Genomic DNA, 14,925 nt, shown 5'->3' with positions numbered 1-14,925 from the left:
GAGTATACGAACGAACGGGTATTTGACATGGGCTCTCACTGCTGACACTCGATTCGAGCCGGACTAGGCGCCTCAGAATACCCTACACTAACAGCACTTCAAAGTCGCTGAGAAGCCAATATAATCCCCTAGTGCGCCCCCTCGTCTCCACCTGACCTCAACTGACACCGTTGTATTGGTAACACGTGTAAAGTCATTCAATCAGTGACAGCAAAGGCAAGGAAACGGCCGGACCGTGCTGCCGAGGAAGGAGTTTAGGTTGCAGCTCGAATAATGCCAAGGCAGGCTATTATCTTTCATCGCTTGACCGAACGCGGGGATTGGTTTTGCGGCACCTGGTGGCTGCTCAGGATCGAAATCCTTAAATGCTGGGGTAATGTAAGAACAGAGCGTTGCTTGTTTACCTAAATGATCCATGGCACTGGCTCGTTGGGCCACAAACATCAACTATCGCCGTTGCTGAACTAGTGATTCAATTCAGAACCGGTCTTATTGTGAAGTAAATGTGCTTATTTATCTTGTAAGGAATGGAATCAAACACTGCAACCTTCAAGTGATGTTGTGAATTCCAGAGCATTCTGCCCAACGCTTAATTACATCCTCAAGTAGGTGCGCATCCTCTCAAAATGGCTACCTTGCGTGCCTGGTCGGAAGACACGAATCCTCCCGTCGGTACGACTTCCCGCCTGCACCGAATTTCCGACCAGAACAGACTTAGAGGAAGGAATTCAGCGACGGAATCCTTCCCGTCTGAGTGCAGTTGCGGGGATCGCAGCCTTTGGCTCTGCTCTAGAACTATATATTGTTGGGCCCACTCAGGAGACGTCGGTTTTAAGCAGACTTGAGTTGCAATGGCAATATGACCCTATTTTCGCTGATGAGTCTCCTGCTTGGGGCTGGTGCCCTTATCGACGCCGCCCCAGCTCCATCTGCCGTCCTCGACGCTGGTGTCATCATCGGTACAACCACGACGTTGCCATCATCAACAGTAAAGGTGAACAAGTTCCTTGGCATTCCTTATGCGCAGCCGCCAGTGGATCAGAGGCGCTTCCTTCCACCGGAGCCCATCGCCACCTTCAGACAAAGTCCACTGAAAGCTACCGCATGGGGAAGCAAATGCTTGGATTATACCAGTAGTGAGTTATCAAACATGTTTTTAATTACTCACTGACCACAACCACTGATTTTGCATTCACTAGATGACGACGGGATCCCTGAGAGCGAGGACTGCTTGTTTGTGAACGTCTACGCCCCAGATCAGGTGGACTGCTCAACCGCCGGGCGGCCGGTCCTGCTCTGGATTCACGGCGGATGGCTGCGGACGGGGACAGCAAGCCATCCCATGTTCGACGGGACCGGATTCGCTTCGGAGCACGGTCTTGTCGTCGTGACATTCAACTACCGGCTCAATGGTACCCCACTGCTTTCTTAGCCGCGTCCTCGCCACGGGGCATTGCTAATCTCGACGTTTAGTGTTCGGCTTTCCAAACTCGCCCCAGCTTTCTCTAGAGGAGCAGAACCTTGGCTTCCTTGACCAGCGCCTTGCTCTAGACTGGGTGCAGTCCAACATCCACGCATTCGGCGGCGACCCTTCCAAGGTCACCATCGCGGGCGAGTCATCTGGCGGGGGCTCGGTCGATCGTCTGGTTACCACCATGCACTCTAATCCACCCTTTCGCGCCGCAGCGTGCTCAAGTGGCCAAGCAACGGTCAGTGCCATCGGAAGGGAGGCCGGGCCACTATCCTGGGCGGCGCTTGCCTCTCTTGTTGGCTGCTCCTCCGGGGACGACGAGATCGCATGTGTACGTGCCACGGATGGCAGAACCATCCGAGACGTGATAGTGGCCAACGGCCTCGACTTCAGCCCCGTCAACGACAATGTCACGCAGATGGAGCTTCCGTATCTGCCAGCTCGCGCGGCGGGGGCCGTCGCAAATGTGCCCCTGTTGATCGGCTCCACGGGACAAGAAGGAACCTATTTGGCCATTCAGTACAGCGTCAACATCTCAGCCGTCACTGAGCCGGAGGTGGTGCAACTTATCGGCTTCATCAGTGGCGGTGATACTCAGATTGCCGAGGCAATCATGCAGGTTGTTCTTCTTATTCAGCAAAGCACTGGCATTCCGCTATTCTATGCTGCCGTTCAGGTCTTTACTGAGCTCATTTACCAATGTGCAAGTCCTACTGATCAAGGCTGTTTAAACAACGTCAGTTTTCGCTAACACTAATCGCTTTGTAGCCCGCTTTTCTCGTCTCCCGCACATCGATACAGAGCGGAATCCCAACCTGGCGGTACTTGTACAACGCATCTTTCCCAAACATGGGTAGAGACGGCTACACCTCTGAAGAGCTTGGAGCAGTGCACGGCTCCGATACGTCGATGATTTGGGGGACGTATCCCAGAGAGGGCGCCACAGACCAACAAAATGAACTAAGTCGATACTTGCAGGAAGCCTGGGCAGGCTTTGTAAAGGATCCCTCTGGGAAAGGTCCAGGGTGGGAGCTGGTTAACCTCGAGGGTGATAATATTGCCTGTGTTGGCTGCAACGGGACCATTGAAGCCATCATGTTAGAATCTGCTGATGCAGATAGTCGATGCACGCTCTATGAGCCGTTTTTCTCGACAGTTAAGACACCGTTTATAAAGGCCTAGTAAGCTCTAGCTTATTAGTTTAATTACAGACAATACAATAAGTACTTGATTGATCAGCTCGAGTTTAGACTCGAGGAACAACCCCTTAGTTACTCCAGCGATTCAGGTTGCCTGCGACATCAACAGCAGCTGCTGGGGGCGCAAGCAATCACGCCAACGAGATCTCTACAAGCTGGCAGCTAATCCCACTCGATTGCGTACCTCTCGTGCTCACGTAGGCCGTGACACCGTCTTCCGCCAATGTCACACTGGTAGGCCCAATCAAGGATACAGTATCGTTTCCAACCCAAACGACAACATCCATTTCTCCTGTGCCGATGGTGACTCTCCCAACGGCATTCGGAATCTGTGCCATGTATGCAATTTCGCCAGACGCGTCCATGACAAAGTCATCCCAATCGTACTCCTCCTCCCCTGGGAACAGGATCGCGACCGTGTCCACTTCGCCGTGCATGACGCCATCATTAGTGACAGCAACACGGGCGAAGAGGTTCTTTGCAGTGTTGGTGAAATATACGTAGCCATTCGAGACTTTCAAGCCATTGATACCGATGGGGACAGTCGCATTCTCGGGCGGGAGAAGCAGGTCTCCCTGGTACGCGATGGCGACGTCTCCATCCGTCGTGTTGACCCGCCACACAGTGCCGACCCTCGAATCCGCTATCAACACAACAGCCGGATTCTGGGGCAGGGAGTCCATGCCGTTTAGCATCACCGCATCAGGCAGGGTGGCGACAACCTCGAGTGCGGGCTCGGACCCGGCACTGAAGTCGCAGGTGTAGACGGTCTCATTCGTGTGTACATGTAGCTCCCCCGGACGCCTCCGATCACTGCGAACTTGTCATTGCCCACACTTGTAACGCCCGTTAACGCGGTCGATGGTGCGAATGATGCAACGAGATCGGCAGTCGGACTTGAAGACGTAGGATCGAGAGTATAGAGCGAAGCGTTGGTGAACGTCGTCATGAGGACTTGGCCATTCGGCCGGAGATGGGTCTTCTCAATATCAACGTATTAACGTAAGGTTCCAGAGCTGGCGCGTAGTAGCTGTTGCCCCTAGGGAGCTCATGGCCAACATCAAGCAAAACGAGGGCATTCTGAGAACAGCCACCCTTCCCGGGTAGTGAGGATCGACGGTAGATGGGGTAGGGTAAGTCGACGCCGAGATTTCTGTTTGGGGAAAACCATTGAAGTCTGTTCTTAAATCGTTTTTCTTTCTTTTTAAATTTACGACCGTCGGAGATACGACTGAGGATGTAGGCCTGTCCTGTTTTGTGGGTCGCGGGCCACGGGCGAGGAAGGAGAGGACATGTAGCCTAGTTAGGTGGACGACTGTCAAGAGAACACTGAGGCCTTTTTCTTCTCAATATACAGTTTCGTCAATCAGCGCCGGTGGCTCAATCTAAAGACCCATGCCAATATGTACGTCAGGAGAATGGCATACCAGGGTCAAACTGCCACCTCGTTAAGGTATGCCAAGCAGTCTCAGGGGTAACTCGTTTTCCCACCCGCGGCGTTCCGCGATAACTCCGAGCCCAGTGCCAGCATTTGGATCAAGGGCTATACGGAGTCCAATTAGATGTGCACGACCCACTGCCTCACATATCTACTTGCTCTCCACAATTCTTAACCATGCTCTTCGCTGGCTAGGTAGACTTGCCGGCGCCGCACCCAGCAGCCTTTTCCAGGTATTTGTCATGTCTCTGTATGACATAGCGTCCTCAGAACTTCATCCGCCTAAAGCTCTCTTTTGTACCTTGTCATCGTAAATGCGATGCTTACGCTGATGGAGACTTCCTGAGAGCATCCGCACAACCCCTGTTCTCAAAATGCTCTGCAGTCTGCTCCGGAGTCAAGCCAGCGCCATTCCGGGTATCGGTTCTGGCGCCTCTACCCAGAAGAAACTCGACGCATGCTATCTCGCCCTTGGCAGCAGCACCGTGTAGGGCCGTCCCCCAATCCTCCTTCAGCGCCCAGTCCGGATTCTCCGCCTCAGGTATCACATCAATGCCGAACACTTCTCCCCCCTCGTCCAGGAGCACACGCAGTGCCTCCACATTACCATTCCACGCGGCCACCAGCACCGCAAGACTACCCATCGCCCCGTGTTTTAGCAGGAGGCTGACGATATCAGCCGGAATACTTGGCCCGGAACACGCGGCCTCGAGTGCAGTCGAGCACACCGGGTCACTCCGGGGTTTGGCATTGGGGTCCGCCCCGTGCTCAAGGAGCCATCGGGGAAGGTCGGGCGTGTCCGCGAAAAGCAGCGAGCACACTAATGCGTCGCCGCGGTGGTCGAGGCTGAAGTTGACTGCCCACCCATGCTGGAGCATGCATTCGAATATTGCGATCTTGTGGCCTCCCTCCAAGGCTGCCTGTGTCTCGTGGAAGCCGCAATAGCACCCGCGATCTAGGAGCAGGTTTGCCGGCCCCACGTGGCCTTGTCGAAGGGCTGCGTTGAGTGCTCGCTGTGGCGGCTCTCGGTCCGGAGACTCCCATTTCCCCAGGAGATTTTGCAGGTCCTCGACTTTGTTTTCACGAGCTGTGAATGTGATGGCTTCCGCAAGCGAGTTGAGTGATCCGTTCAAAGACATGTTGTCACACAGCCCGCGTCACTGATGCGGAGAACGCTGAGAATTGCAGGAGGAATTCAAAAGATGGATGGAATGAAAAGACTCAAATTGGAGGAGTTTGTAGTTGGGCAAAGGGGAGAGGACTGGAAGGCTACGGGCCACTGCGGATGCATGCCGCGGTGTTTCTAAAGATCCACTAAAGTGGGTATCGTAACGCAAGTGTCGTAAAAACTCACGAGAACAGGAAGTGCATGTGGTTTAAAGAAAACGAAGGATAGCGTTCCAGCCTAACGGATTATTTGTAGTACACGAAGAAATTAACATTACAGAGGGGGTAGAATGCGCAACAAGATAGATGAGAGTTGGGGGCTATGTTGGCGGAGGTGACCAAGGCCCCCGAAGACCCGCAGAGGCCGCAAACATATGGGGCCGTAATTGACTTCTGTTAGCATGTATAATACATTCCTGCAACTTACACTGTCTCTTGTCCCACTCGGACAATCATCGTTGTTCCAGGTTAGTAGAGGAACTCGAAGAATGCAAATAGTCTATGGTCTATACTATCGTGCCATAGAGTAACTCCTTCATGTCTGTGAATTTAAATATCTCGGCATGTAGTTTGCTCTATGTAAACCCTAAGTATTAGGGCTAGTGTAGGCTGTGATAGACTATGCTGCAAATCTGGCTGGGCTGTAGCGGTAATTCTGATTGCACTGTCAATGGAATCGCTTGTCGGTAAGAGGAGAGCAGAGGCGCGAGCCGGAAACTACGGTGCTCGTGGTGACGTTTGAGATCAATGTAAGTGCGGTAATTGGCCGGTAAATATTGCAGAAATTCGATGCGTTGTAGGAGTCATTGATATTGATTCGATCTGCGGCCAGGAATGAGCACTTGATTCTCTTCTCGGTCGCACAGCGACGAAACAGAGTGCCCGTGGGCTCAGCTGCCTGAAGTTGTCCGGTCTCTGCGCACGCGGGAAACGCCCACGGGTAAATCAACCAGTTGAACAATACGACGAATACGGGCTTACGCGCCGCGTCAGGTTTCGCACCTATTAATCCAGTCTTGGTTAGTGGATTGGCTGCGCCTCTCCGCAGCTGATGTGAATCCTCCGAGCTATCATGTTGGCTCCCTCAAATCCAACCTCGACAACCCCAAGTCCCGCACATTTAACGCGGCAGTTTCTGATCTTTGTAAATCGTGGAAGCATGCGAGACTGATCCCGCTCCTTCAAGCGGACGAGATCATACACACAAACTTGGCGTACGCAGGCCGCTGTATTCGTTACGATGACTCCCTTCTCAGCCGCAGCATTTGCAGCACAGTGCCAAACCATCCATCACCGTGCACTCTCGGCAGCCACAAGTATTGCTGAGACTGTGGCACAGTGGAGCGCCAGCGACTCCCCTTTCACCCAAGTGTCTATCAACCTCAAAGAGCTCAGTGAAACGGTATTCGAGCTCGGCGATAAGCTGGGCTCCACCAAGCTGGTTTCTCAGAGGCTGCAACACACACTCGCCGATCGACTTGAGAAGTGTGCTCGGGCCGAGGCGATCGTGGAAAAGGGTACCGGTGTTTCTGTAGCTCAACAGCTCCCAGTCGACGCAGGTCTGCTATCAAAATATGAGACGTGGTTGGGCCTCGAGACTTCGGTAATGCAAGGCTTGGTAGAAGCTATCCAGGTGTAAGGAGTGCACGCAGCGACTCTGCTACCATGATGTACGTCTCTAATCGGATATAGGAACACCGCGGATGGCCAAGATCAGCTTCTGAATGGCCATGGATATCGTGAACTGCTGGAGATGGCAGATGCTGCCTTCAGAGTCGTTGTTTCAAGCGAGACAGGCTCTTCCGCCATGGACGATGACGCACCACCGCCTTATGATGAAAATCCGCCCGAACATATTTCAGATGTCAAAAGAGTCGAATCGCCCGCATCGCCCACTACAAGCCCTTCATCTTCCAACAAGGCCCCACAGAGCAAGCTTTCTGAAGTATTCAGGGCTGTAACTGCTCCCTTCCGTTATAAGCCCGAGCCTCTTGTCGTGGCACTTTGCGAAGCATCCTCCAGAGGTGACCTTGCCACGGTCGCGTCGCTCGTCTCGTCCGGGGCGAACATCAACGGACGAAATGAAGAGGGGAAGACATCGCTTGTCCTAGCTATCGAAAACCAACAGCCCATGATGGTCACAAAGCTACTACAGCTCGGAGCGTCGAAGGACGTGAGCGACTCGGCGAAAAAGCTGCCTCCTCTGTTCTGGGCAGCTTCTACTGGGGATATCCCCATGGCGAAGCTTTTGATACAGCATGGATGCAACCCTAATCACAAGAATCTTTACGGATCGTCGTATTTCTTGGAAATCGTCGATAAGGGTGACTTGGGTATGGTGGAGCTCCTGCTGGATCATGGAGCCGAGGTCAATACAACTGACCGGTACGGCCGGGTTGCAATTCAACACGCCTACTCAGGAAATAACCTCGCGATGCTCAAGCTTCTGCAATCCCGCGGTGGTTCAGTCAACGCAACAGATATGACCGGAAACCCCATCATCGTCCTCGCCCTGCGAGAAAACAGGGATGAGATCTTCGACTTCCTGCTTGAGCGCGGCGCGAACGTCAACTCGAAATCCAACACTGGCACATCCCTGATCATGGAAGCGTTCACGAAGAAACGTATCAGCGTCGTCAAGAAATTGCTCGAACGAGGCGCTGACCCGAACGCAAAAGATCTCATGGGAACCAGCATTCTCATGAACACTATCAAAGCCCAGACATTATCCGCAAACGGTCGCGAGGAATTGATCAAGCTCCTCCTTACTTATGGTGCTACACCTAATGAGCGTGACTCATGGGGTAAGACAGCCGTCAGTTTCCTCATAGAAAGAGAGCACACAAGTCTCGTGCCACTCCTCCTCGAAAGGGGCCTCGACCCAAATCAAGAGCTCGGAAACGGGGAGACCCTGCTCACACACGCGATCAATTGTGGCAACGTGGAGCTGACCAAGAAGCTCCTCCGCCACGGTGCGAGGCCGAACGGCGTGGACAAGAAGGGATGCACGCCCTTGGTGCAAGCCTTACAAGCGAGAGACTTTGAAACGGTCAAGCTGCTTGTGGAATCTGGTGCGGACGTGAATAAAATGGGAGCTATCACACCCCTGGACTTGGCAAGATTAGTTGAAAGTAAAGAGACCGCGGAGCTTCTTATCAAGCGCGGTGCAAGGTAGAATAGCCATGCAACATTAAGTTGCGGAATAGGGAAAACGTAAGCAGTTCTTGATATCACCTTATATCCTTAAGCAATTTAACTACTTTCAAAGAGACAAGAGCCCTGGCAGCTATTTATTACGGTAACTCAAGAAATACTAGTAGGCTCAAAGTGTTTCTTACCAGGACACGCTCTTTACCTTTAAATGCGGGTGTAGATATAGCCAGTGTGAATGAAGCTTGGGGGGCAATGGTGAAAGCTTACTCCTCATGTTACCTCACCAAGGGTTCAGACAAGCTCGTTGCACTTGCCGGACTGGCTGGGAACGTCTGTGAGACCCAGAAGGATACATACCTCGCCGGCATGTGGGAAAAAGAGCTTCTGTCTCAACTTTGCTGGAACACATATCCCCAGCATGAAAGGGCGGTGTCCAGAATCAGGGGTTGCTGGATCGCCACGTGGTCTTGGGCCAACCTCGACGGACCCATATCTCCTGATCTGGGCTACGAGCCACGGCCTGGCTATGTGGTGGTAGATTGCGCAGAAGTTGTGGATGTCGACGTGGCCACCAACCACCCCTCAGGATTGTATAACTTTACACTATGCCGACTGTATCTACGAGCCGTCTTCATTCATGGCAGATTGCTGGCACCACGTGGAGAAAACAGTATACACCAGACAGGCCTTACTTTCGAGCCGTTGGATCCAACTCCATTACTGGGCAACGTCGGTACTCCGATTTATACAAGCGTATACTGGGATGAATTTACCGCCAGTCGTCCCTTTCAGTCAAACATTGATGCAGTGGAAGATACTCAGGGCCAGAAAAGGGAGGTATTGCCAGTGCTTTTCGCAGTAATCTCGGCGCAGCTTGGCAATGCTCATCATTCACTACGAGGCCTAGTCCTTAAACCGTTCGTCGACGGTTCCAAAGGCCGCCTGGGCATGTTCGAATTGAGTGTACACCAGGACTCGCAGGCTGTCCAGGAACTCCTATTGACAAGGTCAGGTCTTGCTCAAGATAACGGGAGGTCAGGCGTCGAGGTGCCAAAGGTACGATTTGATGACTCGGACTTGGCGGACTTCATACAGGATATTATGGTCGTCTAGTGGATTCTCTTGATTTCGGATATACTGGAACATAATTTGTTTGTCAGTCAGAGGTGATGCAGCGAAATGATTCTTTTATGTGGCCTAGTCAGAGATTCGGATCCTATATCCTGTGTTACAATCTTCATTTCAGCGACTATCTTTCTCGGGACCATTCCTGTAGACATCTAGACCGCCGTGCCAGGACGATGGTATGAAGGCAGTGGTTCTGCATGCTGCAGCAAGTTGCACTCCTCAATCAAGGCCTGCGGCTCCCTTGCGCATTCCGAACGGACCGAAGCCACATATCCGTTGACAGAAGAACCGTGACTGCTATGAGAGACAGATGGTAGCTTAGCTTCAGAGGTAGACAGCTGGACAGTATCAAATTGAGAAAAGTCAACTGTCAACCTTCCCGAGGGTACGGTGAGGGGAAGACGCTGGGGCATATTCCGCTCGAGCATAGTGCCCTCGAGATCAGCCAGAGTATCCAGCAATCTGTCGCACCAATTGCGCATTGCGCTGGACGTCCTAATAGAAGTCAAGGATCTCATATGATCAGGCGTATGTTGAGTCAAAATAATGGCTCGTTGTCTTTCCAGCTGAATCCTACGTTTCCTCTCTTGCCTCTTTTTACTCCAGAGGGACCGGAAGGACACAAGACAGGCGACGATGAAAGCTAGAGAGATCAGCACGGCTATGGAGACATATATCCCGGCAACATTAGCAGGTTTCAAGGAGAAGAAAATCTACTCACAGACAATAAGCTCGATGAACCACCAAAATACCATCCATGAGGGGTCCAAACCTTTGCGACTAGCGTCCTCCCCGGACTTATAGACGCCTAAGAAGATACTACCCCGGACAATTGTCACGGCTATAGTAAACGCGACCAGCAAAAATATGCTCGACAGAACAAGCTTCTGACACAAGGAGATCTTCGTGTTCCACAATATTGAAATGGGGAACACAATGACTATGATTTTGCTTGGAGTTAGTAAGACTCAATACTTTATATAGCAACTCCCATGCAGAGAGGTGGCTGAGGGTAATAGCTCACTGAGGAAGTCTGAAATAACATCCACAGCAACATTCGCTTTGTAAACGGAGTAAATGTAGCTCATCTTTGACGCCGTCGAGCAATGCGCGTTCACCCACCCCGAATCTTCAAACATACAGTCGTAGGGAAGAATACCAAGTAGCACCGCACCGCAGACGACAATGACCACGACTACGGCCCACCAAAAGGTCGCATAGGCCGTGATTTGGTGACCGAGACGGTAAAAGATTAACATGAAGTTGATTTTGATGGTCCATATCCCCAAGGCGAGCAGGATGATCGCAACACCGTCGATCCGCCACACGACAGTCACGCGGCTCGAATAGTCTGCAGGGGACATGCCAGTGGCTTCCAGGGGCAGCGACGTCAGGTAGATGTCGGCTAGGTAAGTATGAAGAACGGCGCCGGTGGAGATGATGATCGACAGCGCAAGACCCATCAGATAATCCTCGACGAACAGACGTTGGACTGCGAGCTCAGAATTAGCTGCCGAAAATAAAGGAAATAGGTCTCGAATTTGACAGGGGCGGATCGCGATTTTTACTTTATATCACTCCCAGGAAGCCAAAGCTAAGAAACCCGTACGTCTGCCTTCAAAGCCTGGACTGAGACCTGGGTAATCCGGGGGGGGGGGGGTTGGTGCGGGAAAGAAGACAGGTCAATCGAACGCGGCTTACAGCAAATGATTCTGATGGTCAAGCGCAGGGCAAATGTTGTAATACAAAGACCCATGCCGAACCAAATGAGAATCTGGTTGAAAGTCAATAATTAGTAGGGTTTTCACTCGGAGGGCCTCACAATGATGTTGCGATTCGCCATATTGCAACTTGCCTTGAAAGTATGCTCTGATGCCAAGTCATTGATGTTGGCTGACTGAGAGCCCATTGCGACGCCTTTTGGGCAAAATATGAAACGCAAGTGAAGGACTACACCATCTGGCAAGGCAACCAAATAAGTGCAAACAAATTGAGGTAGTAATTTTACTGAAGAAATGGGTGGGACGCCGGAACCGTTCTTAAGGTAACTCCATTAGAGAGCATACATTGGCGTCTTTTCACTCTTCCTCGCTGCTGAGGTCATTCGGCTCTGCTCTTTTCCCCCGCGCAAGGCATCAGCTTTAAGCTAAACCGGATTACGCATATCTCTCACACGGGTCGGGACAGTCACCATGGGGGCCATCGAACATGCAGGTAGCTGTTGTGTAGCACTGAGTCCCTGCCACTGAACGATACTGTCATATCTCCGGTTCTCAGTCCCTCCCACATCTTTTGTCGACGCAAATTGCCCGCAAGTTGTTTCACGTAGGTTCCATAAATTAAGCAGGAACGTTCTTGCGGGAGAGCATGAGAACTCTTCACTGGTCGATTACCGACATAGGCCCGGTGAATGCCTACACAGTGGCCGTAGTGGAATGCTGATTCTGCATATTGTAGCTCATTGTCTTAGACATCACGCTTGTTAAGCCGTGTATCCGTAAGCGAGCAGCGTAAGCGGGCTCAAATTAGACAAGAATGGATATCATTCGTCAGCTAACGCGGTCTACAGCCCGAATGCGGTGTGGATTTGCTATCAGAGTCTTGGAAACTGGTCCCAAGACGCCGCCTCGGGGGTCCAGAAATCTCGCACAGCTCACAGCGCACAGGGTCCGAGATGCATACACTGCCCTACTTAGTGGCTGGGCTGCGCGAGTCCGTCCCGTTCAATGTTGCACATCTGCATCTCAGCCTCAAATCCTTCAACACTCAAGCGCGCCAACAAGCGTTGAGGTTATCGCACTCCGATGGGGAACAGAGATTTTTCCAGGCAGGCCTGAACTATGGCAATCTGAGTATACATACCTAGGCCGTGTGAAAGCTTTGGTAATTTATGAGACGTGTCTACTAACTAGTAAACTTGTGCTTTCTGGCTCCCCGAGGAACGCCTTGACTCGTTTAAGGTGTTCTCACACTTACGGATATATCAGGCTATGGAACAGTTCCAGCAAGTCGAAATGCAGTCAGGAGGAAGAGAAATCAACTCCACCGAGTGGCTGAAAACTACTCAGGGCAAATGCGGCTACATAACACTCTCTTCCCAGTTCGAGATTTGGTAGAAATAGCCCGCTGCATCTGTCTGAATGCATGCTCGATTCGACATCTTAAACGTCGCACAGGCATTGGGACACCATAAAACGAGTCAATGCTGAATTCATGCCAACTCCAATAAGCACCTGTCTATCCGGGGGTGGCGTCCAGAAGTCCTTCAGCCAATTGTGCTCGGATGTTCTTGTATGTCTAGGTTGGTCCACATAATGGGAGAGAAATTGACAAGAGTATTAGCGTATTTTACTGTTGAACACATTTCCCTCATTGCCACGCCCACGATTGGCCAAAACGTCACTGTGAGCCATGTAGCTGCGCTCCATGTTCCATGTAAAAAGACTCTTAGCAGCGAAGAGTGCATCAATTGACTCGAGGGAACGATTTGAGGTCTCGGGATAAACTGGACATGATCAGCATTACACCTTGTGGTAGAGCAGATGACACTTACACAGATAGACAATGGGCACCCACAGAAGGTTGAGACCAGCGAACAGGAAGTATGTCCGATTTTCCAAGACATCGAAGATTGTCGGGTTCACTAGCGTGGTCATACCAACACCAATGGCCCAACCGGTGATTCCAAACCCGTTGCCTTGCGCACGTAAGTCAGACGACCAAACTTCTGTTGGAATAAGAAACGCAACTGTTCCCCATGTGGCCGCATATGACAGGTTGAAAAGGAACAACATGGCTACAGCGGCAGGGGCAAATTGAGTAGCTTTCTCCGGATTGGCACGAGAAGCTTCGTAGAGTGAACCTGCGATTGAGTTCACAGCAAAGAGGCAGAAGGCGCCGCCCATCAAACATGTTCTTCGACCGAGACGGTCAACAATCTGGGCACTGATGATGGTTCCGATAATTCCAATGGTGTTCAGGCCGCCAGCAAGCCCGTTCTGGGTTAATTCGGTATATCCGGCTTGCGATAGGAGCACCGGAGAATATGCCGTCACGGCCGTGATGCCGGTCCACGATGCCATGATTTGCAGGAACAGACACAGCCAGGCGCGCTGTCCAAGATTAAAACCGGGTTTGGGCCCTTTGCCAATCAGGATCTTTATGAACTCCACGGGAGAAGACTTGGTACTCTCTTCCGCAACAGCCTTGATCTCAAGGTACTCTCTTTCAACCTCAGGACCGAATCCCCCACGAACATACTCGATGACCTCGCGAGCGTCGTCGAACCTCCCGACTGATGCTAAATACCGAGGTGTATCCGGCAACATCTTGATTCCGAGAAAGAGAAGCAGGGCGGGGAAGCACTGAAAAGCTAGTTGGAATCGCCATCGAACTTCCGAGTAGCCTCCATCGACGAAGGCAAGGCCGAATGACAGCCAGTAGGCGACGGAGATGCCCAAGTAATTGGCAATGAAAACGTAGCCGAGAAAACCGCCTCTATGGTCTGCTGTGGAAGTTTCGGCGACCATCACCGGTGTTATACCCGTCAAGGCCCCGGTGCCGATGCCTGTGACAACTCGGGCAACAATAATGAAGTTGCTGGATTGCGCTGCGGCTTGGAGAGCGCCTCCGATCAAGGCGAACATGCATCCTATGAAGATACTTAACTAAGTCAGCAAATGTGCTAAGAAGGCGTGTGAGAAGGACAGACAGAGAGGGAGGGAAAGAGTCAAGTGTACAAACCCGTTTACACGGCCAATCCGATCCGCCGCCCAACCCCCAACAAAGCAACCCGCAATGCAGCCCATATAGTACACCGAGACTATGCCTCCCTGATGAAGAGTATCCGTGACAGTGCCGTCGGGGAGCCCAATGCCGACTGTTTCAACATATCTGGGCGAGGCGTTGACACCACCCATAACACCCTGGTCATAGCCTTCGAAGAATATGCTGATGAGGGAGAAGGCTTGTATGGCGAAGTTGAGCTGCTTGGCTGACAGCCGTTTCCACCACGTGGTATAGCCCATGCTGATGGTGATAGGTGATGCTCGCGAGACGTTGGTACGCAAACGATGCGATTGTTAGGCAGCGGATAGGAATGGAATCATGCGCAAGAGAATTATTCTTTGAAGCTTGAGGCAACTATTTAGGTACCAATCTTGGTGAAAGCGACCCAAAAAGTCACCATACTTCTCTTTGCTAGCTTTGCTTTGGTACCAATAAGGAGGAGCTGACCATTCAGGCCTTGATGTTCTCCGACTTTGCCCCGCGATCAACGTCGACATTGCCTGTTTACGGGCTTACTGTCGCGTGTCACCGCATCGGTCTAACGTCTTCGGCTGAAGTTATTATGATTCCGTACAAAAAGA

General features: G+C 51.8%; 5 protein-coding genes across 5 annotated transcripts; 2 read left to right on the top strand and 3 right to left on the bottom strand.

Annotated features, from left to right (window-relative positions):
• Nucleotides 1-859: 859 nt before the first annotated feature.
• On the top strand, nucleotides 860-2,222 carry INS49_005622 (uncharacterized protein; the record flags this gene model as incomplete). Its single annotated transcript, XM_043166401.1, has 3 exons — nucleotides 860-1,136; nucleotides 1,200-1,412; nucleotides 1,474-2,222. 3 exons carry the CDS (start codon nucleotides 860-862, stop codon nucleotides 2,220-2,222), a joined length of 1,239 nt encoding a protein of 412 aa, XP_043016962.1.
• Nucleotides 2,223-2,738: 516 nt separating this feature from the next.
• INS49_005621 (uncharacterized protein) lies at nucleotides 2,739-3,619 on the bottom strand (the record flags this gene model as incomplete). The annotated part of the gene is made up of 3 exons (XM_043166400.1): nucleotides 2,739-2,764; nucleotides 2,855-3,417; nucleotides 3,456-3,619. The coding sequence occupies 3 exons, from the start codon at nucleotides 3,617-3,619 to the stop codon at nucleotides 2,739-2,741; spliced, it is 753 nt and encodes a 250-aa protein (XP_043016961.1).
• Nucleotides 3,620-4,431: 812 nt separating this feature from the next.
• On the bottom strand, nucleotides 4,432-5,247 carry INS49_005620 (uncharacterized protein; the record flags this gene model as incomplete). Its single annotated transcript, XM_043166399.1, has 1 exon — nucleotides 4,432-5,247. The coding sequence occupies one exon, from the start codon at nucleotides 5,245-5,247 to the stop codon at nucleotides 4,432-4,434; it is 816 nt and encodes a 271-aa protein (XP_043016960.1).
• Nucleotides 5,248-6,515: 1,268 nt separating this feature from the next.
• Nucleotides 6,516-8,450, top strand: INS49_005619 (uncharacterized protein; the record flags this gene model as incomplete). Its single annotated transcript, XM_043166398.1, has 2 exons — nucleotides 6,516-6,910; nucleotides 6,968-8,450. The coding sequence occupies 2 exons, from the start codon at nucleotides 6,516-6,518 to the stop codon at nucleotides 8,448-8,450; spliced, it is 1,878 nt and encodes a 625-aa protein (XP_043016959.1).
• Nucleotides 8,451-9,331: 881 nt separating this feature from the next.
• Nucleotides 9,332-14,583, bottom strand: INS49_005618 (uncharacterized protein; the record flags this gene model as incomplete). Its single annotated transcript, XM_043166397.1, has 6 exons — nucleotides 9,332-9,424; nucleotides 10,282-10,496; nucleotides 10,581-11,048; nucleotides 12,960-13,061; nucleotides 13,110-14,218; nucleotides 14,300-14,583. The coding sequence occupies 6 exons, from the start codon at nucleotides 14,581-14,583 to the stop codon at nucleotides 9,332-9,334; spliced, it is 2,271 nt and encodes a 756-aa protein (XP_043016958.1).
• Nucleotides 14,584-14,925: the final 342 nt, after the last annotated feature.

The sequence above is a fragment of the Diaporthe citri genome, assembly GCF_014595645.1.
Source record: "Diaporthe citri strain NFHF-8-4 chromosome Unknown scaffold_19, whole genome shotgun sequence".
Classification (NCBI taxonomy): domain Eukaryota; kingdom Fungi; phylum Ascomycota; class Sordariomycetes; order Diaporthales; family Diaporthaceae; genus Diaporthe; species Diaporthe citri.
The sequence above is the reverse complement of the archived record's forward strand: the minus strand, read 5'-3'. Positions and strand labels throughout refer to the sequence as shown.